This window comes from Olea europaea, unplaced genomic scaffold (genome assembly GCF_002742605.1).
Source record: "Olea europaea var. sylvestris unplaced genomic scaffold, O_europaea_v1 scaffold571, whole genome shotgun sequence".
NCBI lineage: Eukaryota > Viridiplantae > Streptophyta > Magnoliopsida > Lamiales > Oleaceae > Olea > Olea europaea.
Window position 1 is genome coordinate 129,138 of NW_019264047.1, and position 25,369 is coordinate 154,506.

The 25,369-nt window shown below is 35.8% G+C and overlaps 1 protein-coding gene across 2 annotated transcripts in view; it reads left to right on the forward strand.

The window, feature by feature from the left end:
• The window catches only part of LOC111389224 (SAC3 family protein A), a 27,081-nt gene extending 2,643 nt beyond the window's left edge, over window positions 1-24,438 (forward strand). Inside the window, exons 3-13 of one of the 2 annotated variants that reach the window (XM_023014115.1) lie at window positions 1,216-2,124; window positions 4,328-4,744; window positions 7,379-7,480; window positions 10,893-10,990; window positions 11,369-11,531; window positions 13,139-13,627; window positions 13,715-13,855; window positions 14,101-14,160; window positions 20,541-20,671; window positions 23,815-23,948; window positions 24,045-24,438. In XM_023014115.1, coding sequence (XP_022869883.1) covers window positions 1,216-2,124; window positions 4,328-4,744; window positions 7,379-7,480; window positions 10,893-10,990; window positions 11,369-11,531; window positions 13,139-13,627; window positions 13,715-13,855; window positions 14,101-14,160; window positions 20,541-20,671; window positions 23,815-23,948; window positions 24,045-24,313 — 2,913 coding nt within the window. In that variant the 3' untranslated portion in view covers window positions 24,314-24,438. The remainder of the gene's footprint in view (window positions 1-1,215; window positions 2,125-4,327; window positions 4,745-7,378; window positions 7,481-10,892; window positions 10,991-11,368; window positions 11,532-13,138; window positions 13,628-13,714; window positions 13,856-14,100; window positions 14,161-20,540; window positions 20,672-23,814; window positions 23,949-24,044) is intronic. The other variant, XM_023014116.1, reaches the window with a different exon arrangement.
• Window positions 24,439-25,369: the final 931 nt, after the last annotated feature.

Genomic DNA, 25,369 nt, shown 5'->3' on the forward strand with positions numbered 1-25,369 from the left:
TGTTATAAATAGGAACTAAAATGCTTTCTCCACTCATTGAGCACCTGTAAGGATGAAATATATATGATAACTAACTTTGTCAGCCAAGATAATCTTACTTATGTAAGCATGGTAGTAAATTGTCTGCTTAAGGTGACTTTCGCGGTTCATGCTGCTCAAATTCATCTCGATGTTATTAATGAGCCTGATAAAATGTTCAAACTTAAACTTGCTTAACGTTTGAGCTGAGTCTGAATTGGGTAAATTTTGTGTGAAGTGCTTGGTTAATTTGCAATAAATTTAGCACTTAAAAGTTTCAGAGTTGAGCTAGAAAACTTTACAAGCTTTAAAGTTTGTTCAAGTTCGACATCGTTTCTTCTAAAGTTTGAGTTTTGGTGCGCATGTGCCAAGCTATTCAAACATATTTACAGCCTTCAATCTGAGAAACTTTCTAACTTTAATTGAATACCATTGGGTCTTAACCCAGAACCTCATCATCTCCTCTCTTGGGTCTACATTTTTGTACCATTTACATATTAGAAAATTTTAAATATCTATTAAAAGAATCGGAATATAGATTTGTTTGTTTATCTGTTTTCTAGTCCAATGCTCGCGCTATGGCTGAGATTTCAATTTGCACACACTTAACATATTATTACTCACAAGTTCATTTGAGATTTCTATTCTCCATAACTTAGTTTGCATTGGAGCCTGGCCTCATAACTGAAAGAGGAACAAGGAGTCTTATTGTTAAGGAGTGTTTGATTTTTTTATTTTTTTTAAGAAGTTAAACTTTTTTGCCTTAAGGTTGGCCATTTATGTGGTCATGCCATCTTTTACATGTTCCAATCTGCACTGTAGTTACGGCATTTATTTTGAACTGATTTTACCTGTCTGGAAGCTGGGTTATAATCTGCGGGTTCTTGCTGAGATAACTTTCTGTTTTGCGTATGAGGTTTTTAAACTGTAAATTTCAATGGCTCACCTTGTGTTACTTTGAAATAGGTGGTAAATGCTCTGTTGTTTTTTCTACTTCCTGTAGCCCCATATAAGATCTCACAACATTGTATAAAAAGCTAATCGAATTTTTTTATCCAATGAGCTCAAAAAAATATTGCTATCTTGTTCTTATGACTCCTCTTTCATCCATTTAGTTATTATATTCTTTCAGTTGAGTTGACCTTGAGTAAATATGGGTTCTTTTGACTGATTTGTTGCTCTCCCCTCATTGGTCAGCAGCACCAGATTGTTGATCAAGTTCATACATCTTCATATTATCCTCCTAATCCTGCTGTGGTATCATGGAGCACGCATGGGGAAAATCATATCTTGAGAGAGAATGGAACCCTTTCTAATCCCAGTTACCTCCATGATCAGCGAGTGGAGCCGAGCTCAAGAAATGTTCGAGATGGGATGAATGTGTCATCTATTGCTTCTACTTCAAATTCAGGAGTAGCAAATGTAGCACAAAGTTATAGCAGTTATGCTACCTATCCAAACACTGATCCGTATGGATACAATAGCTCAGGATATGCAGGTTACTATAGTGGATACCAGCAGCAGTCCAATCAATACCAACCGCAGTCCAATCAATACCAACAGCAATCCAATCAATACCAACAGCAGTCCAATCAATCATACCCTCAGCCTGTAGGAGCTTACCCAAACACAGGTGCTCCTTATCAGCCTCTTTCCTCATTTCAGAATACAGGGTCTTATACTGGACCTGCAAGTTATTCAAGCACTTACTACAATCCTGGTGATTATCAGACATCTGGAAGTTACACAAGTGGCACCTATGGTGCTCAGACCAACTTGTGGCATGGAGGGCAGTATGCAGAATACAATTCTAATCAATATGCAAGCTACAAACCCGAAACAAATGCTGCTTATAGTTCTACCGCTGCTATTGGAACTTCACAATATCAGCAACATTATAAGCAATGGTCTGACTATTATAATCAAAGTCAAACAGAAGTTAGCTGTGCTCCTGGGACAGAGAACTTGTCTGTTTCTAGTGCATCTAATCTGAGTTCTGTTCCTAGTGCAATTAGTGCGTATTCGGCTTCAAACAGCCAGCTGCCTGCACCTTATACCCTGTCTTGGAGGCCAGAATCAAGTTCATCTGAGTCAACATCATTGCAGGTTTGGTTGTTCTTTTGACTTACAGTCACCAAGAAGTTTCTGTTCATTATGCTGGTCTGTTTATGCATGATCATTTAATTTATGCTTCTGTATGCTTTCTATTGCTATTATGTTTTGCTATAAAACTGGCCTTAAATGGTTTAATCAAGGGAATAGTTTTATTTACATGTAAATCTCTAGTGCCTTAACTTTTATCGAAGAACTTTGGCATCTGGAGATTGTCAAAACAAAAATCCTACTATTCTGATGTTAATTTTTCTCTTGGACCATAATGTTTTTCACATTTAACTTCAATTTATTGGAGTATTTCTGATTCAATGGATGTATTATTTATATGATTCAGTAAATCTTCCTTAGTTCTTTAGTCATGCGGGGAGTGTAGAGATGAAGTCGGGCATGTTTATAATAACTGCACAAGCATACCAGTATTCATGTGTTTGACGATGATATCGTCATTTTAAAAACACACTAACGCAGAATTAGATTTTTTTTATTATTTTTTTGCTTTCGTACACATTTAAGTTATTCTTAGAAGTCTGACTTTTATCTGTGTAATAAGGATCTGTTTTCTTTCAAAAGGAGTATTGATGGGCATTTGTGGAAGTGGTCTGTAAGATGATGGTTTTATGTGTCTCCTGAATAACTTCCTTATTAGGTGTGGTGAAACAGATGATTGGTTGAAGTATTGAGATTAATTTTATTGTAACTATAACCTAACCTAACCTACTAAATGAATTCAGTAAGTTAGTGTTGGTTGCAAATTTTTCTGGAACATGGAAGTCATTTCATAAAACTATAATTGAGGTTGCTTCCATGCGCAACATCAACTAAAATCTTATGGTTTCCAATGATCCCTTTCTGCGTTTCTTGCTCTTTCCTCCACTGTGCCTCCTTGTTGTGTCGAGTATGTTTCTGATATTAGCAGAACACCTTTCTTGGTTCTACTTGAGTTGTTGACCAATGACCACCATCAGTATCCTTGGTAATTATAGTTTTATTAACAAGAAGTTCATAAAATCAATTTGAACAATAAGAGAGTTCCTTTGCAACATGAAAATCTTTTAGCCCCCGTTTGAGCCCCATTAAATTTATAAAACATTTTTCTCTCTCTTCTTTTTGACCACATATTCTTCAATAAAATAATATTACACATCAATAAAAAACTTTTCCTTCTTTTTCAACCACACATTATTCAAAAAAATTCTATTCCAAAAATTATAACATTAAATAATGGGGGCCAAACGGGGGCTTAATCATTTCCTTCTAGAATCCTAGGAATGAAGCAAAGGAATGAAACGAAAAGGATTATTTGCGGAGACTTACCTGGATCATTAACTGAGAAAGTGACCGATAATTCAATAAGATGCAAAGTTAATTGGTAATGAATTCTTCTGATTGGTAACTGTTAAATTGAGATTCAAAGAATCTCTCTCTCTGTTTATTTTCCTCAGCAGAGAAGTTTTCTCTGCACAAGGAGAAGCTTATCATTGTGATATTCTTTCCTAGTTGTGGTTTGCTTTTACCTGTGAACCTGTTTTCTACCAATAGGACATTGGAAAAACTGTGAGAAACTAAACTAATCTATATATTGAGCTTTAATCATAACCAGACCAGACCTTTTTATGGATTTTAGTCTCAAAATTATAAATCACTGTGCCGTATAGATATACTCTATAAGGTTATGTCATGGTCCTTTGGTTCATAACTATGAGCACTGTCTGGCTGTTCATGGAGGGAAAATGATATGCCATAGTTATCAGATTGGTACCTAAAAAAATTACTTTTTTCGTCCTTTACACTTCCCTACTTAAATAGCATGACTTAGAATTGTAAACGTAAACTTAAACTGTGGATATGCTAGTCTTCTTTTTTTGTGTCAAACATTGCTTATGATTGTAATGCCATTGACGAAGGTTGATCAATCTATTCAATGATCTGAAAAGTAATGGGACTTGTTACCTGTTTCTTTTGTACCATAAGGGTATTAACAATATGTTGATATGCAGTACTATCTGAATTAGTTTACTTCTTCAGACAGATATATTCTTTTCTGTTGTTGTAGTATGGGGGGTAGACGGAGGCATGGTGTGGGTCCATATTTTTCGAAGTTTAGTTGCATATTGTACATTCTTGTCAGATTTTGCAAAATTTGTTTTGATCAATTGGCATGTCATATTCAGCATACTGTGATCTTTGTTGTCAGACTGGCATAGTAAGTGGCAGTATCCATGAAGGTTACTGGAAACAGGGCACTCCTGCTTTGCAAGATAACTATTCTAATTCTCAACCACCGCATGTTCAAAAGCCCCTGGATGCAAATCCTACTTATGGAAGTTTTCAGAACCAACAGCAGTCTACATTTTCTCATGGTTCCAGTACGCTATATCTGGTGTCCCCATCGTCCTTTCAAACTATATCACAACCTCTTGATTCTCGCAGGGTAAACAAACCAATTCCAACCAATCCCAGAATCGCTTCAAACCTAGCATTGGGTGTACCAAAACCTGACAAGGACAGCACTACAGCCAGCACAGATTCAAAGCCAGCCTATGTCAGTGTTTCAATGCCAAAGCCGAATGAGAAAGAATTATCTCACGATGCAGCTGATTCTGTGCTTAAGGTTATACTGTTCTGTTTTAGATTTTCTTTTGATAACACTAGATGATTCTGTTATTGATACTAGCTGCATGAGATATATAATTTTCAGCGTTTGAATGACTGACCTTTTTTGTAGAAAGCTGGAAGCCCTTTCTAAATTGTATGTTTCTGCTTTCTAATATTTTGCAAAGTATACATATCTGGCACGTGAAAACTCAAGAGAAGACATTGCTTCGCTTAGCTTCGTTTTTTTTTTCCACTTAAGATTATAATAAAAAAAAAAAAAAGATATAATGGAGACTGCATCATATGATAAAACTCACACTAATAAAGTCTGCCATTTTATTTTCGTATTATTTGCATCATTTATCACTATTGACCGGTATCAGTTTTTTGCCGTGACTAATATTTGTGTAGACGGGTTGCCCAATTTCATGTCATTTCTGTCTTGTATAAATTAATAATACACTTCCAGTGTATTATTCATGATTAATAAAATGGGAAAATTGTAGAAGCAGTCCCTAACTTTTTCATTTTTTGCAGACTTTACACCTTAATCTTCATTTTGTACCAGCGAAAGTCCATAACCTTTCATTAATATGCACCTGAGGTTCATCTGGACGGAAATCGTCCAAAACATCGTCAGCTGATCAGGAAAATTCCTTGGACTATCTGCTACCGCAATGATTTTTATTAGATGTTCATACCTTTTTGAACGGTGTTTTTAACGATTTTATTAGATATCGATTCCTTAATTTTCCCAGTCAATTAACGGTTTGGACGGTTTCTATCTAGATGGACCTCAGATGCATATTTAGGAAATGTTAGGGATCTTCTTCGTTGTCATAAAATGAAGTTTATGGTAAAGTTTGCAAAAAATGAAAATGGTAGGGACCGTTGCTGCAATTTTCCCTAATAAAATATTTGACCAACTAAAAAAGAAAAAAAAAAAGAAAAAGAAAGACTGGTATCAGTTTTTGGTACCATAGACACGTAAAGCTTGAACAAGATTCTCAGCATCTTAAAGTAATCTCTGCCACCTTAGTCTCAAATTCTAAGTATTTGATTTTACTTGATATTTCCTTGACATTTGTTTCTTCATGTGTAATTGAGAATGAATTAGAAAGCTATTTCTTGTACTTCTATCCATCCAAAGTAAAAACTAAATTACTTTTGACTTTCTGAAAATTCTACTTCCAATTTTATAGTTCTCTACCCTTTCTCTGTGTAAGAGATGGTGGATCAATATGATGTAGAATTTTGAACTTATATCTTCTATATTGTATTTACTGCTTTTATATACAATCTTTCCACTGAAGTCTTTCCTCATCTATGCTCACACACAATTTCACAACCTTGGTAATCGGCGTGGTTGGTCTATTGTGTCAAGGGCACCTTAGTACACCAAAACAACGATAAAGTTATGCAATGATATCAACAGTAGAACTACCTCAAAGTCATTGTGCTCTCCAAGAAACCCAAAGCTTAATGCATTTTCATTTACTGCATGTCTCATCACTACATGTTATGCAGTTGTTCTGCAGCATATGCACAGTAGTATTGCCTCTAATGTTTGTGCTTGCTAAGAAACCCAAAAAATAACGTATTTCAATTTCACTGCAAATTCTGTCATCTCCTTTATATCTTTTTTTCCTGGAGGTCCTCACTGCTCTCTGCATTTTACTGTGTACAATGGATAATGTAATGTAGCTAATTAGCTATGTTCACGTGGCAAGATGAGAACAAGATAAACGAGATGCTATCAAGTGTTTCAATTCTGAATCTGGGTAACCAACACATGATAGAATCTTGGTGCAGGCGGGACTTGGAGAGAGGTTTTGCTGGTCTAGGTGCTAGGTTTCAGTTTGTAGCCTTTTGGGCTGTCGATGATCTTTCATCATTTATTATACTACCGTTCCATTTCTAAAGGACATTCTTCATTATTTGATATTTAGATGGTTTAGCAAAGAACTAGGGGAGTAATTTGAGTGTTCTAATCGGCAGGTATTTAGGTTGCTGAGATATAATGCTCTACAAAAACTAAAACACAAATTGATGGATCTGTGAAGTTAAAGACAGCTCTGTAAGGCATAATTTAGGATCTTCAGGATTTTGTGTTTTTCATTTGAGAGATATTAGATCAGCGTGCTTGTATTAGATGATAAGTGACAGAGAAAGGATTGAGAGGTTGGATGGATGGGGTTTGGCTTTGCTCAAGCAACACTACGGTCTGGCGATTCTTGGTCAGAAATGATGCAGACAAAGCTGTCTATTGTGGTCTGCTGGTGTTAGCTTGGACTATTTGAGTTGGAGCTCCTTACTGTATAATCCTAGCTGATGACTGTATCATTCCAGAAAACATTCTTATCATCTCATAAAACATTTATGTTGGTCAATGGATATTGTTTTTACCCTCTTAGACCAGTATTGTCTATTTTAGTACTGTAGTTTTATGTCATATGCCTGTGAGGATAAGCATTTCCACCTATTGTTTAACTTGTGGTTTCGGTTATATTATTTGAGTTCCTTTGTACTTTGTGAAGAGAAAAATCATGACATGACATGACCTGCTGTGCCATCGTATTTCAATAACACATACCAGAATGGAGGATGCATTCCTGATATCATACTGAACTCAGTATCTTTTCTGGTGCAGCCTGGCGTGTTTCCTAACTCATTGCGTGGTTATGTTGAAAGGGCTTTTGCTCGTTGCAAAGATGATATGCAAAAGGCAGCTTGCCAAATTAAAATGAAGGAGGTATATATTCTAGTTGATGAAAGATACACTTGCGCTTAATATTTTGATGGCAAAGAAGGCATGATAAACATTGTACCTGTTTGCATTAAAATTAGTTTATATGCATATCGAAGTCTATATCTCTGTTTTCTTAAAACTGTGGATATGATATGCTACTCTCTCTCATGATTAAGACAGATTGCTATAGTTGACCAACCATATTTGCCTCTCTCTCCTGGGATGTTGATGTGTGAAATTCACTTAATTGTATTGTGTGTATACATTGCACTCGAAGATAGCTGATTTAATGTTTTTGTATGGAATTCGCTTAATTTCCCTTGTTTCATATTTTTTAGTCTTGCTCCACCCTCATACTAAACTAAGAAGCACCGATATGGATACGAGTGTCCGACATGATATGTGTTGGATACGCTGATATGCTATTTTTTGAAAAAGTTTTGACACCATACGAGTCCGACACGTCGATTAAAATATTATTTTTTAACTTATTTTAATTTAATAGTCTAAAGTAATAATTTTTTATATTTATTGCATCATATAGATAAATAATTAAATACTATAGATTTGATTTCTTTTGCATCTCCAATTTTTAATAAAGGGTAAAATGGTAAACTAAAAGTAATATTTACTACAAAAAATAAATAAATTATATTGCTGTTATTGGGCCTAACAAAAGTAATTGATCTACATCCACTGACTTTTCAATTCGTGCCTCACGTCTCTTCATTTCCAGATTTCCTTGTCATCTTCTTCATTTCCTTGTCTTCTTCTTCATTTCTTTCTCCTTTCTCAATCTTCTTCTTCAGTCACCTTTGTACAAAATCTGCATTTCTTTGTCTCTGACACTTTCCAAGGAACTCTGACACGTATCGGCGACGTGTCGGAGACGTACCAGTGTCCGATACGTGTTGGACATCGACACGTCGATGCTAGCGGCATGTTTGTGCTTCGCAGATGCTACATGTGTCGGAGACGTACCGGTGTCCGATATGCGTTGAACACCGACACTTCAATGCCAGCGGCGTGTCCGTGCTTCCCAGATACTAAATATCATTTAACTTTGCACAGGTTTAGGTAAGAATAAAACTTGTAGATCGTTTCACCTTCATTATGCCTCTCGCTTTATCACATAAATTTAAGTCTATTCAAGAGTCTAATGTTGGGCATGTATTACAGTGGACATTACTGTTGAGATATTTCAAAAGTAAAAGGAGGAAACTCAATTAGAGATAGAGGAAAATGCTATCTTCTCCATGATTGGCTACATATGTAAAAAATTACATAAATGCATAAATGTTGTATATATACTCGTGTTTGTGTGTGTGTATGCATATCTATCTATATTTAGGGCTTGTTTGAGCCACATTTTTTTCAAAAAAATACATTATTCAATAGTGATTTGATATCATTTCAATCACACATTTTTCAATAAAATAATATTACACGCAAATCTAAAACTTTTCCTTAATTTTTAATCACACATTTCCCATTGATTTGACATGAATAATGCATTTTTTTCCTATAATGTGGCTGAAACATGGGTTTAGAAAATTTTACGCTCTTTTAAGAGGAAAAGTAGGCACGTAAAGATTGTAGCATTTGAGTTTCCATGTATCCCTCCGACTCCAACTTAATGACGCCGGAAAAGTTTGTAAACTGGATTCTATGCAAAAATTAGAGCACAATCTATATTATCTTCTTTGTTTGAAAATCATAGTTATCTTTTGACAATTACCTTTTAGTAGTGGAGAGATGTGAATGTCCCATCGAAAATTTCTTCATTATGATGGGGAGTTTAAGCCTATGCGATAGAGAAACAGCCACTTAAAATACTGAAGATAAGTGGAATTCTGAAATTCTGGGAAGAGAACAACATATTTAGCACTTGATTTACAATCTATTGAAGCCAAGTTGAAGACCCTCAGATCTCGAGAGAGAGAGAGAGAGAGAGAGAGAGAGAGAGAGGAACAAGAATGAAACCTCAACATTGAAAAAGTTCCACAGCGAAGGGAGAAGGTAAAATGAACTAGTTTATACATTTGGATGAAGGAACCATGTGTGACACTTGGAACCATTTTTGCACCGGTTGGGTTTGCACTTCCGAGCTTTGCTAATCTCCCACCTCTGGGCCTCCAGCGTGACAGAGGTTCCCATTTTTTGTGGTACACAGAACAAATGAAACTAGAGTAAAATTTGTTTGTATTGTATTACACCTCTTAGTTGTGAATAATAACAAATTTGTGTTTGCATAATCTATTCAAAAGACGGGGGAGTTAAATACAGATCAAGAAAGGAAGCATTTCATAGAAACAACTTTCTTTAGGACTGGGATAGGAAGTTGCGTGCTGTTGAGAATGAAAACTTTTTAACTAAAGTGTAGACGACATGTCATAGAAACATGGTTGATGGGAAGGATAAACTTTTTCAGCAAGAGGAAAAACGTAATTTTGGTTGAAGACAAGAAATTGTTTTCAGCTTAGAAAGAGAATTCTAAATTTACTTCAGTATCACTAACTCAAAATAGTGCTATTGCTTCAACAGGGAGATTGTCTAATTAAATATAGTCCATTAAGATGGTAGTTGTGTCTTCTTTTTGTTTAATCATCTTAGGGTGCGTTTGATTGCCAATATTTTCTATGAAAAATGTCATTTTTCCATCCAAATTTCTACTCTTGTGCAGTTTGACTAATATTTTTTTCCACAAAAAACATTTTCCTACTTTTGATTACATGACCATATTTTCCTTGAAAACAAGAAAATATTTTCTTTAAGAATTTCCCAGGTAATTCTCACTCTTCTCTCTCTCATCCATCTTCTCTCCCTCTCTCATCTATTCATCAATAAAAAATGAACAAGTATAACATTTTCTAAGCTGAAAATTTTAAATTAATCAAACACATTTAATTAACAATTTCATTGCAAAGGCAATTTGCTTAGAATTTATTTTCTTTCTATGCAAATTTCATGCTTGTAATAAAAAACACCCTTATTTGTCTAGAATTTATTTGCATGGAAATTTGTCTAGAATTTAGTTTCTTTTCATGCAAATTCCATGCTTGTAATCAAACACATCTTTATATTTTCCCTTCACAAATTTAATAATCAAAGATCTAAATGTAAGACTAACCATAGTGCTTGTGGTCTTTGGAATCTTTTCAAGTTCGATTATTATATTTCATCGATCCAGTTCCTGATTTGCTTTCTATAAATTTTTTCCTGTCAGTTTTAGGTTTAATCTTCTGCAATTAGTCCTTTATATTACCATGATATGATGTGTTTAAAACTTACCCTTCCGATTTTATTTAGCTATTATGTCTTGAATTTAATCTTTTGGCCATGATAAGATACTCATTCTGTATTCATGCGTGAATCATTTGATGTTAACATTTATTGACTTCCATTTGCTATTTAGGTCATAACCAGGGCAACGGCTGAAGGGACATTGTATACGAGAGATTGGGATACTGAGCCTCTTTTCCCCCTGCCCGATGCCAATGCAGTTAACAAAGAGTATGTCTCATCCCTGTCTTATGCATGAGTACATGTCCATGGACTACTCTTTCTTAGTTGATGTTAGGTAACATATAAGATGCCATGAACTGGCAATCCTATCGAAACCCCTTTTTTTCAAATTGTATAAAATTTAGAGTGCCAGGACCCTATCTATTTATTATGTGGCTGCTCGAGTAATGATGTTATGCGCTTTTTATAAAAGCAATGTCACTCGTGATCTCACTGTTCACAAAGTCTGTTTGTCTTTGTTCTCCTTTTTATCAGACAGCAAAAGAACATGAATCTTTTCACTAACTGTATCTTGTCTTCTTGCATAATTTTGGACATTATATCTTTCAATTTAACTAATCCTGAAATCTTTATTTTGTTATCCAGGGGTGGACAGTTTTTGGCTTCAATTTCTTCATCGCCAAAGAACAAGAGAAGTCCTAGTAGGCGAGCCAAAAGTAGGTGGGAGCCTATTCCAGAGGAGAAAGTGGATGAAAAATCCACTAATCTTTCTTATGGAACTGTAAAGTATGGTGGTTGGAATAAACAGGTATTAATCTTATTTCTACCTGAAATGTAGTTTTTTTTTTTTTATAATTAATCAAGTAATTTTATTAATCAAAGAATAATACACAAGATGTACATTATCAATTTAAACAAGATAGAAACAACATAAAATTAGACACCCCTTCTATCGGCTTAGTAGCCACAGCATTAAATCAAGTATACAAAGTTAGAAAAAATAATTCTCTAAACTGCTTTGTCATCTGTGTTTGATCTTCAAAACAGCGGTCGTTCCTTTCTCTCCATACACAATATACAATGCATCCTCGAATAAGATTCCAAATAAGTTTGCTATTCTTATCTTGAAACTTTCTCCTCCATGCTCGCACCACGTCCTCTATACGTCTTGGCAATACCCAATTCATATGTTGAGAAGCCAGAACATCGTTCCACAGCCAATAAACACAATCACAATGAATAAGCAAATGGTTAATCGTCTCCCCATCCCTTTTGCACATATAGCACCACTTGGTAACATGACATCCTTTTTTTCGAAGATTATCTATCGTTAATACCTGTCCCCTCACAATCGTCCACGGTAAAAATACCACCCAAGGAGGCAATTTACATTGCCATACCCTCTTCCAAAGGAATGAATCGCTAGGTTCCAATAAGGATCGGAAATAAGTGTGAACAGAGAAAATACCATTTCATGCCACCTTCCACCTGCTACAATCGTCCTCTCCTACCCTGACGTGTACCTCATGCAAGGAGGTAAAAAACAGAGCATAATAATCCAATTCTCAATCCTGTAAACCCCTCCCAAAATCGATGTTCCAGTTAAGACTCCCATTGTGTATAGCTAATACATCATTCACCATAACCGACAGCCCCAAAGCAATGCGATGCAGAGAAGGAAACCTCACCTTTAGTTGACTTTATTGGTACATGAAATTATTTCATAATCATTTTATCCTGAAGGGTCAATGCAAGATGAGTTCTACATTCCTTATGTTTCAATTGTATGCTTGATAATTGTTATACCAACCTTTGCTGATTGTATCATTTCCTAGTGAATTTATTGGAAAACTCTGTTATTTTAAATCTATTCTATCCTGATACAAGGTTGATGGCTGTTAACATCTTGCCTAAAAGCTTAAGCTATCATAGAGAATCCACAACTGGATTTAATTTTTGATCAAAGGTCTAAGATGTGCACAATTTTCATAAATGGATGTTGCCGAGAGTTCAAGGTCTTATCCCAGCTCTAATACCATGTTAAACAGCTCATCATAAAAAAATTAAGCTGCTTGAGAGGAGGGCCACAGATATTTGTTTAAATCCTGTCTTCAACAATGGGTTTTGAATCTGAGTTTTTGGTGCCACAGTATCAAGTAATCACAGATCTTGATTTTGCTGATGGATGGCAACCCACGGCCTATGGCAAATGTTTGTAGACACGGTTGACTTGTTTGAAGAAAAGTATTTTCATGTTGGATGGGTTACGACATTTATAAAATTTAACAATGTATAAACTATGATTTACATTGCAAAAAATCTTTAGACTTTGCAAGAATCAGCAAAAAGTTCTATGTAATTGTGCCAATTTTTTGAGTTAATATGAGTGACCAATTGTATTAATCTGTTTTACAGTTTTCAGCTGGAAAAACAGAGAACAAGGAGAATACTTTTAGCACAAAATTCTCTTTCCCAGAGCAGAAAATCCAAAACAATAATGCCACAAGACTAGCTAAGAGGCAGCGCCTTAGTAATGGTTTGAATGCAGCAGACGGTGAAACTTCTAGTGATAGTGACAAGGAACAGAGTTTAACAGCTTATTATTCTGCTGCTGTAGCACTTGCAGATTCGCCGGAAGAAAAGAAGAGGCGTGAGAATCGTTCAAAACGTTTTGAAAAGGGACGTGGAAGTCGATCAGATAACAATCAGTTGAAGGCAAAAAAAATGGGAGCCAGCAATTTTTATGCTAAACGGGCTAGTGCGGTGGTAGTCGGGAAAAATTTTGAGGAAAAAGGGAGCAGGGCTGTTGAAGATATTGATTGGGATGCTCTCACAGTCAAAGGCACCTGCCAGGAAATTGAGAAACATTACCTGCGTCTTACTTCTGCACCTGATCCTGCCACAGTAAAATTCTTGTGTTTGCTTTGACATAAGTTTATGTGCTCAAATGACTGGTAGAGGTGCATTTTTAAGAGTGAGATTATTTTGCAGGTGAGGCCTGAAGAAGTATTGGAAAAAGCTTTACTTATGGTTCAAAACTCTCAAAAAAATTACCTTTACAAATGTGATCAGTTAAAATCTATACGGCAGGACCTTACTGTACAACATATACGTAATGAGCTTACGGTGAAGGTATTTATCTTGTTGATGTTGATGTCAACATATATTGCTTGTTGTCAGTGTTCATGACTGTTTTTCCTCTGTTTATAGCCTCCTATTGTTAATTGATCTTGCATACTTAGCCTCCTATTGCTAATTAAGCTAATTATCATCTCTCTAAATGAACATTTGATTTCTCTCTTTTTTCTTCGTTATTAGATTCTCCGGTTTTGGTAAATATCTTTTCTTAATGCCAGATGTGATTTTTTCCTTTTAAGGTCTATGAAACTCATGCTCGATTAGCAATTGAAGTTGGAGACTTGCCAGAGTATAATCAGGTTTTTCAACTTTGCTTTTATGCTTCCATGTTGATAAGGCTTGTAGGTCTTACTTTGCAGGGTGACTTATTTGTTATTTTTCTGTTTGTGTTTTGTATTAGTCTCAACTCATTGGTGTATCAGTAATGCCACCTTCTCATGTTAGATACTTCTAAAATTTCTGTACTTACATTATCAATTTCAAAAGTAGCCTACAGAATATTTTGGTTATTATGTGTTAGGTCAATTTTGGTTTGGCTATTTTCTGTTTTTTGTTCTCTTGTTTACTAAAATATATATTGCAAAGGGCCATTGCTTTGTACTACTGGACACCAATGATATCTAATAGAGACAATGTCCATCCTGTTTCACTCCATATTCTTTGTCGTCATTGAGAGATTAAAGTTGAGGGAATATGGCTACCTTCACTGTTCTGAAATTACTTTGACATTTGTTGTTGCATTTATCAGAGTATAAGGGGTCTGCTCTGGTGTTTATGGTAGAGGACTGGGGTAACATTGACCTTTTCTTTCAGATTAGCATAAAATAAATTTGAGAAAGATATTTAAAAAAGAATTTTGATGAAGTAATTTTTCTTGTTATATTTTGATACCTTTTAAATTCAAAGTTTTTGAATGGAGATATATATTAGTAACTTATTATTAAAATTGAATTCAGTTGGTGTATCTTTTACCTTAGCCCCTGTTTGGTTCAACTTAAATATTCTTGATTGAAATTTAAGTCAAAATCAACAATTAATTTTAACTATACATTTTATAGGACTCACGACTTTTTGACCACACATTCAATCAACTTTTTATAAAATCGAATAAAATCTGATTTTTATCAAAGCCAAACAGGAGCTTAAAATCTGATAATGCATACTTATAAACAAGTAAGACAAAAGAAGCTTGGAAAACTTATAAATTTGGAAGGTGAGAGGGGGCATGGATCTCTTCAATTTTGGTGTTGATTCACCATTAAATCGTTGTTTCTGTAAATAGGTGGCTGATGTTGATGTGTTAGCAGTTGTTGAGTTCTGTTCTTGTTGGGACTGCAGCGATGCTCAAAATAGATATGGTGGCAGTTTTCTGCTGTTGCGTTTTACTGGTGCTTTGAGGATTCTGATGTCTTGGTGGTGATGGTATTGATATGGGGTTTTTAAATGTGTTGTTGTCTTAGTGGCAGCCGTTTTTTAGTTGAGTGCTGGTCTGGTAGTTCTCTCTCTCTCTCCCAAATGCAGTGTTCTTTCTTTTTCCCTCGGGGTGGGGGTACATTATATAACTCGATACAGCCTTCTTTATCCATTCCTTTTCTGTTTGGGTGAGGGAGTGGGATGCAAGAGACGAAAACCTTCTGGGTATTCTAAATTATAAATTTCGCAGCAGTAAAAGAATTAAATCTTTGTGGCTTTGCTAGGTAGATTTTTCACAAGGTGAAGGGGTCCGCGAAGTAACAAATTCTCTCCCTTTGTGCTGGAACTTTAATTAAGAAGAGAATGGAATGACAAATCTAGAACTTGAGTAGGAGTATGTATTTGTCGCTGCATGACGCGGACAACATCCATTGAAACGAAGTACTGTTTCATCTCATATCATAGCCTGTCTGCTTCTACATGAAAGCTATATATGTATGTGCATGTTATATATGAGTGATTTATTTTGGTGCGAGGTAGTGTTATTATGGACGAATGAGAGAAAAAACTTTTTTTTTTTTTCTCAAATATATTCCAATACAACTTGCCCCAATATATACATTATACACGGTAGAAGGAAAAGGAAAAAATATTCTAACTAAAGAAGAAAATAAAACTTTCCTAACCTAGAGACAATCATACCATAAATATAAATACAATAATCCCACGATTGATTTGGGATTCCTACAATTCCTACACTCCCCCTCAAGTTGGATCGCAGATATTGATCATATCCAACTTGCAGATGAGATCATTGAAAGTTTGTCTGTATAGTCCTTTAGTGAACACATCTGCTGTTTGTTATAGTAACCGGTGGCTGATCTTCTATCTTCTATTGCTCCTGCCCAATCAGCATCAGTGAATATTTCTATCTCCCTTTTTTCATTTTTCTTGAATAATCCTTTTCCCGGAGAACCTTTGAGATATCTCATAATCTTGTGTACTGCTTCTAGGTGAGTTTCCCTTGGAGAATGCGTGTACTGGCTTACCACACTAACTGCGAATGCAATGTCGGGTCTAATGTGTGATAGGTAGATTAGCTTTCCCACTAGTCGCTGGTAACTATCCTTATCAACCAAGTCTCCCATGTTGTCGGTCCTTTTTTTAGTATCCATAGGAGTGTCACTTGGTTTACACCCAAGCATACCTGTCTCAGTCAAGAGGTCCAGGACATATTTTCGTTGTGAGACACTAATACCCTTCCTTGATCTAGCTACTTTCATCTCCAAGAAGTATCTCATCTGCCCCAAATCTTTTACTTCAAATTCTGTGGCTAGACTCCCTTTTAGCCTCTCTACCTTAACTATATTATCTCCGATAAGGATTATGTCATCAACATATATGATCAGAATGGTCTTTGTTCCATCTTCGAATATCTTGAAAAATATTGTGATCTGATTGTCCTTATTGGTATCCCTGAATTTTCAATACTTTTGCAAATCTGTCAAACCATGCTCTAGGTGACTGTTTCATATCATACAGAGATTTTTTCAGTTTACATACTCTGTTTTCTTCACCTTTCTTAAAGAATCTTGGTGGTAGCATCATGTAGAATTCTTCATCCAACTGCCCATTTAAAAATGCATTCTTAATGTCAAGTTGTTGGAGTGGTCAAGCTAAGTTTGCTGCTAGTGATGGAAGGACCCGAATTGTATTCAGTTTTGCAACCGGTGCAAAAGTTTCTGTGTAGTCTATTCGATAAGTTTGAGTATATCCTTTTGCAACTAGGCGAGCTTTGTACCTTTCTATAGTCTCGTCTGCTTTATATTTCACATTGAACACTACTTGCACCCGACAGGTCTCTTTTCTTTCGATAGTTCCGTCACATCCCATGTTTCATTTATTTCCAAAGCTTTCATTTCTTCCATTACTACTTTCCTCCACTTGGGGATTTCCAATGCTTTTTGAACATTTTTTGGAATTTCTGTACTGTCAAGGTTAACAACAAAAGACCGAAAAACTGAAGATAGAGCTTTATAAGAGATAAACTTTGAGGTAGGATGGAGGGTGCATGACTGTGTTTGTTTTCTGAGAGCAATAGGTAGATAAGTGTCGGATCATTTTGAAGGGAGCTCATGAAGTTCCGGAGCTATCACCGGTTCTGACTCTCTTGGTGCTTCGAGTGTGGGGTCATAGTTCGGTTTTGGCCTTGTTGAGTAAACTATTATTTCTTTGCCATGTTGTTCTTTCTGTTCTCCCCCTGAGTTTAAGCTTCCTTCTATTGATGGCATGTCGGGATAGAGTGGTGTTGGTTGTTTAGTGATGGATTCGGAGGGATTAATGGAAATTTTCAAGAACCGATCTTCACTAATGTTCTCGCCCTGAAGAGAGGTTTTTTGGAAGTATGGATGATTTTCGAAGAAAGTGACATCAAGACCCATGAATAATCTTTTGGTGATAGAATCATAGCATTTATACCCCTTTTGTGTAGGTGAATACCCAATAAATACACACTTAACTGCATGGGGTTCGAGTTTGTTTCGATGATGAGAGTGTATGTGTACAAAAGCCGTACATCCAAACACTCTTAGTGGTAAGTTAGAGCTAAGGCGAGAGTTAGGGAAGAAGGTCTGGAATTTTTGGAAAGGAGTTTTGAAATTGAGGGTGGGACTAGGCAATCTGTTGATGAGTTATGTTAATGAGGTAGGCAGATGTTAGGATGTCATCACCCCAAAAAGTATTGTTTACATTGGTGGTGAGCATCAGTGCTCGGGCTACCTCAAGTAAGTGTCTATTTTTACGTTCAGCAACTCCATTTTATTGTGGGGTATCGACACAAGAACTTTGATGGATTATCCCATTATCTTGAAGGTAGGTTTTTAAGGTATTATTGAAATATTCTGTGCCATTATTTGTGAGCAGAATTTGAATTTTTGTCTGGAATTGAGTTTGAATCATTGTATGGAAATTTATGAACATGGAACGGACTTTGATCTTTTCTTTTAACAGATAGACCCAACAAATTCGAGTGTGATTGTCAATAAACGTGACAAATCATCTCGTGTGAGCGCGATTGTGGATTCGTGAGGGTCCCCATAAATCACTATGAATCATGCTAAATGGTCGAGATGGTTTATACACGGATTTTGGGAATGAAGAGCAATGATATTTTGCTAGTTCACAACTTTCACAAGTAAAATCAGAAGATATTTTATTCAAAAAGAGTGATGGGAATACATGTCTTAAATATTGAAAGTTGGGGTGTCCCATTCTATAATGGCATAAAAGAAGTTCACTATCCTTAGGGAAAAAAACAGAATCACAACTAGCAAATTGGCATTGTTCACTCACATTAGCCTCGTCAAAGTAGTAGAGTCCCTCACACTCTTTAGCACTGCCAATCGTCTTCCCCGATGATAGGTCCTGAAACACACAATGGGAAGAAAAGAAATTAGCTGAACAATTTGAATATTTTGTTAGTTGGCTAATGGATAATAAATTGTATGATAAATTTGGGACATGTAGTACGTGCTCGAGAGTGATTGAGTTGGAGATACGAATACTCCCTTTCCCAGCCACCGGAGATAATGAACCATATGCAATTTTAACTTTAAGATTGCTCGCACATGGTGAATAAGAAGAAAATAGGTGATAGGAGTCCGTCATGACTAAAAGCACCACTCGGAGTGGAATTCTGTATTTCAGTAGAGTCAACTGTAGTTTGATAGCCGTGATTTCTATTATTTTGTCTTGATTTCCAATCGGTTTTCCGTGTAAATCCCAGCATGTGTCTTCTTTATGTCCATGTTTCCGACAGTGATCGCACCATGGACGACCCTTTATTTGTTTTTGGCCCGATCCAATTTTAGGTGATCCTCTAGACATTTGCACTTCCAAATTTGGCCCAACAGATTTTGGCCCATCATAAGAATGTTTTTTAAATTTAGCACCAGCTTCATGTGGCCCGTATCCACTTAATCCAATAGGCCAAATTGAATCTAAAATAAGGGCCGATCCTTCTACAGAATTTCCAGACCCGTTCCCTGCAGCAGACGACCCACTCTTCCGCAGGGTTAGCCGGCGACTTTCCTCACGTCTGACTTCGGTGAAGACGTCACGTGTGGAGGGTAGTGGTCGGCGACTGAGAATTCGTCCCCTCACGTCGTCCAGTTCGAGGTTCAATCCGGCCAGGAATTCATATACTCGTTCACTTTCTACCATTTTCTTGTATCGAACTCCATCATTGGGGCAGTCCCACTGTTCATCAACGCTAAGGTCTAATCCTTGCCAAAGGGTGGTCATTCCATGTAGTATTCAGTAACGGTCCTTTCTCCTTGTTTAGCCTGCCACAATTTCGTTTTAATTTCGAAGATTTGTGATGAGTCTTCTGCATCTGAGTATAGATCCTGTGCGGCGTCCCATATGTCTTTTGTGGTAGCCATGAAGAGAAAAATCTTGCCAATTGACGGTTTCATTGAATTAATAAGCCACGCCATCACTATGGAATTTTCAGATTTCCACTTCTGTTGGAGGTTTGCATCCATAGGTTGCTTCACTTCTCCGGTAAGATAGCCAATTTTTCCTTTCCCGTCAACAACCAATTTGATGGATTGAGCCCATTCCCTGTAGTTTGTACCGTTGAGTTTCTCCACGGTAAGTTGGAAGAAGGAACTATCGATTCCAATTGAATTTATGGTGGTGACAGGATCGACCTCGCTTGTTTTGGATTCGGAGAAAATTGATTCCTTATTGTGGGCTATGTTTTCAGCCATTGATTTCTGGTTTGTGTTTCCCGAGCTCTGATACCATATGGACGAATGAGAGAAAAACTTATTATTCTTTTTCTCAATTATATTCCAATACAACTTGGCCCAATATATACACCATACACGGTAGAAGGAAAAGGAAAAAATATTCTAACTAAAGAAGAAAATAAAACTTTCCTAACCTAGAGACAATCATACCATAAATATAAATACAATAATCCCGTGATTGATTTGGGATTCCTACAGTTATACAGTAATTTGCAGAGTTCACTTTTCAATTTGTCTCACCTTAGTAGATTTGTTCTTTTAGAGTGGTAATCTTCTTTTTGCAGTTTCTAGCATTCCCAATCTTTACCAACTAAAGAACAGTGGTGATGTAAAATTGACATAATGTCTGATTTAAGCTCGTATTGTATTATAGTGAATTGTTTTCTGATTTATGAAATTAATTGCCTTTTATGAGTTTGTTTTCTTTATCAATTGCCTCTTTGCTCGTGCAGTGTCAATCACAACTGAGAACACTTTATTTGGAAGGAATTAAGGGATGCCATATGGAATTTGCGGCTTACAATTTACTTTGTGTACTATTGCACTCCAGTAATAACAGGGATCTCCTGTCAGCAATGTCAAGGTTTGCGAGCATATGTACTCTTGCTTTCTTTTCTTTTTTTTTCCTCCTTTTTTTAATGATTTATCTCCTTAATCCTAATTCTTTCTAGAACCAATTAATTATTCTGATGATAGCTAGAGCATTGTCAAATCCTGTGGCTTCTTTCAGCCATCTCTTTCTTTCTCTCCTTGCTGTTTGTGAAATTTCCTGCTGCCACACCTATGGGTTTCTCCTGCAATTTTTTCTCATATATTTCACCATTTCTTCTCTGTCCATGTTACAATGACAAAAACGTATAAGTTCCTCCTACCCTAGTAGGATTGGACTGCCACCATCCCATGCAGAATTGGCGAGGTTAAGAGGACGAGAAATGTTATAAGCTTAAACTTTTTTGAAATATAGTAATGCTTTCATTTCACATTAAGTTGTCTTGGTTTGTGTTGATTTGGATTCTGGGTGAGGCTTACCACATACCATTTTCCTTACCTCCACGCTGTAATATCACCCCCAGACACCAACCAACTACTTCTCTCATGTCTTGTTTGAATTCATAGCCTTAGCAAAAGCTCACATGATAAGCTACTTCTCATAATTTATACCTCAAAAATCTAATATTGATTCTAAAGGTCAGCTTTTGCTTCACACCAAAATGTCTTCGGCCAATATCTATCACAAAATCAACTCTGGGCACCTTCTTGCACATAGGCTGAAATTTTTCTAGTCTCAAGCAAGGTGAAAAGTGAGATTGTTTGATTATGATTGAGATTATTCTTTCCGATCCTAATTCTATCCTAAATGAGGGCTGGGCAGGTTTTCTTTGCCAAAGGAAATTGATTTAGTTTTGATATTATTGCACATGCTCAAATCTCCTTTTATCCTAACATGGTTTATTTCGATTGTTTGATTATGATTGAGATTATTCTTTCCGATTCTAATTCTATCCTAAATGAGGGCTGGGCAGGTTTTCTTTGCCAAAGGAAATTGATTTAGTTTTGATATTATTGCACATGCTCGAATCTCCTTTCATCCTAACATGGTTTATTTCTTATGCCAAACACGGTTTACAACCAAAATTAGAGTGTGTTCATCTTAATCCAAATAAGATTATCTTATTCCAATTTCAGATATCTATGATTTTTAACTTTATTATATGAATATTCCAAAATTACTTGCACCAGAGACTTCAAAAAATTTCACCAACATGCCACTACTAGTAGGTTGACCAGGGTCTCAAGAACCTAATTTCAATAGGATTTCGTGAATACACACAATCTCATTGCTATTCACGAACTTCGTATTAATCAATATATTCTGTTCACTAAAGAAATATGACCGAGCTCTTAGATTCTGTTTCATATTATATTAAAACAATGCAGTTTTTACTTTTTTCCTTGACCTACTAATAATTGTGTCTTTTCCCTTGTGATGAATATCCAATATTGAAAAGAATAAATATTTTGAACCTCTTAGACCTCCCAACCTTCCTTGAATTATGCATTATACCACTCACATGTCTCTAGTTAAAATCAAATTTGTAGTAAATCTCTTTATCACCTATTCTAATGCAACTTCTTTATTAAAATTACCACGTACATGGATTTCAGGATCTGGACCTTTATATTAGTTTAAAGTAAAATTTATTTTATCAAGATTTGCATGTTTGGGAAGTGATTAAAGTAAAACTTAAGTTATTATAAGTTGTGTTTCTACGAAATGTGTGGATAATAAGTGACTAGTTGTGGGTTGTACGAAATGTAAGAATAAAAAATATGTTTGACCAGAAGAAATTTAATTATAATCACTTACCAATCATGCTTTTATTGTAGTGTCTATATTTAGAACTATGAAACGAATTGTCCAACATATTGAGGATATTGACCACGACCTCATTTGATATCTTTATGGAATTACTCCTATGATTTGAGTATTAGTCTCTCTAAATTACAGATGCATAATATAGTAGCTTTGAGTAAACAAATCTTAGAGATACTATTTTTAGGAAAGGTGTTTTCATTGTCCTGTATGATGTATTATGTGACATAACACTCTTAACATGTCAAACCCAAAATCTCATTCTACTAACCAGTGACAAAGACAAATCACGTCATCCCATTGAGGTCGACATTCTATATTCTCTAGCAACTTTTGTAACTCACCTGGTAATGAACAATTTATCAAGTTACAAGAAACCCTTGAATTGTTCTTTTGTGTATAAGCTTATTGTGTACATTCATGTCATGTACAATGTAAACTTGGGGAAAAGTAACTATGTACTCGAAATACATGTATAGAACATATATAGGAAATAATGAAATCCAAATCAAAGTCAAAGTCAAAGTTCAGTTTGTTACATAGAGGAATTTGATTTAAGATTCCTAAAATGACTTGCCAGTTAGACAGTGAAGTCTGTTGGCTAGATTAAGGTTTTGAATACATTGACAGTTGTGCCCTTTGTTGCACTGAGACTTCGACTAGAGTGGTATGTTCATGTCCGATACGTATCGAATATCGACACTTCTCGAACATTCCATCATGGTCATCATTTTTTCTTTACCAAAAATATTATTTTTTGACTCAAAAGTTATTATTAAATAAAAATAGGTACTTATATTTGAAATATTTTAGCAAGAAAAATTAATAACTAGTATAAAATTAAATTATATTATATAACTATAATTGAAGAATTTTAAGGAATTTAATCAACGTATCGAAGATGTGTTCTCTTAGTACTTTTTTGAAAAATTGTTTTGGTGTGTCTGACATTGTGTGTCAGACACGTGTCTGTGTCGGTGTATCATAGGTTGTGCCAATCCATTCAAGGGACAAAAGGGGAGAATGGATGATTATATAAAACCGGAAAGATTAACTCTTAACCATTTTTGTTTGTTTCAGATAATGATGTGTTACTACTATCTCATTTGCATGGAATTTGATAGCTTATTTCATTGCATGATCGATCAAATTACCAGTTCTCCTGTTCTTTAAATTTGAGCTTGGCACAATAGTGAAATAATTTGTGACTCCATTTGGGTGTGGCACATAGTTGATGAAGTGTTTAAATTAGTTAGTGGCCAGAGGGATTTTTATCAGGTCGGTTTTGTTCTTGTCTTTGAGCAGAGCAGATACACATGCTAAACTTTCTCTGCTGTCAATATATTCCACAGATTATCAGCTGAGGCTAAAAAGGATGAAGCAGTAAAACACGCTCTTTCGGTTCGTGCAGCCATGACTTCTGGAAATTATGTAATGTTTTTCAGACTATACAAGACAGCACCTAATCTTAACAGCTATCTTATGGGTGGGTATACCTACTTCATAGTTTGAACTGCCAAATCAATTTACTTGATCGATCACCATATGAACTAGTAGATGACAAATACAGTTCTGACTGCAGATCTTTATGCTGAAAAGATGCGATATGCTGCCATCAGGTGCATGTCTCGTTCATACCGTCCTACAGTTCCAGTGTCATATATCGCTCAAATTCTAGGTTTTGCTAATCTCTTGCTTACAACTGAAGAGAGTGATGAGAAGGATGTGGATGGAGTGGAGGAGTGTGTGGAATGGTTAAAAGCTCATGGCGGATGCCTCACTTCGGATAACTCTGGAGAGATGCTTCTGGATACGAAGGTAATTTTATCCATTGTATTTTTATGCCAGTAGGGGGCAAGAAGACTCTATGGATAGATGGTTTTTCCATTCAAAACTCGTTTCTGAAGCATATTTGATTGCCCAAGAGAAGTACGGATTGGAATATATGCTTGAAAAAGCTCTTATAGTAGAATCAATTTTATTGTTGACTGCGGTAGTTTCCATTTGAAAATGTGTGAACTAAACTGTAGTTTTACAGCCCTAAGATGGAATACATCAGTCTTAAATCTACGACTGATCTTTCCACAAATTTTTTACTATTTTAAAAATTTTTCGTTTAGTTTTGATTTGTTTTTGCATGTGGTTGTGTGTTGGGTGGGGAAGGTGTTGAGGCCTAGTTGATCAAGCGGCAACTCACATACTGATGTAGCTTTTGGTATCTAATGTTGATTTCTAGTGTTCCACTTTCTCCACCATCTGTTTTATGGAATAATTACCTAATTTGGTCACTGAAATATAATTCCATCCATCACTGAGAATTTCTAAAGTTTTCCCGTTAGTCACTGAACTTTGCAAAATATAATCCCATCAATCACTTTCCCCCTGAAAACCTTACACAAAGTTTAGTGACCAATTAGGTAATTAACCAATCTTTATGTTTTTCTAGTCTTTTTCTTTCTTTTCATTTTTTTTTCCTACCCCACAATTTTATTCTCTCTAGTATTGCCAAACTAAGAAAAATGAATAGCTTTTTATCTCAAGAGTAACCAACAAGCTAACCTCTCTAAAATCAAAGAGGCTGATAGTCTATGGGTTGCTTGAGCTTCGATCATCTTAGAAATTTACTAGATTCTTCGCTAAAGATATGTGTGAATTTCAAAGTTGAATATATTTTGTGTCATAACATCGTTATTTGAAAATGACCATCTTCATGTCGTCAGACATACCTTGTCTCTCAGCTCATTTCTCCTGGCAGCAGGATAACTCAATTCTTGCATTATGATGGAAATTTTTTCTGAAAGTGGCTTTTCCTGGTAACATCGCTGTGGAGTTTAATGCACAGCACGACAACACCCACGTTTTCAGGCCAATAATAGGAACATGGTGAGATTGATAATTAAGGCACCA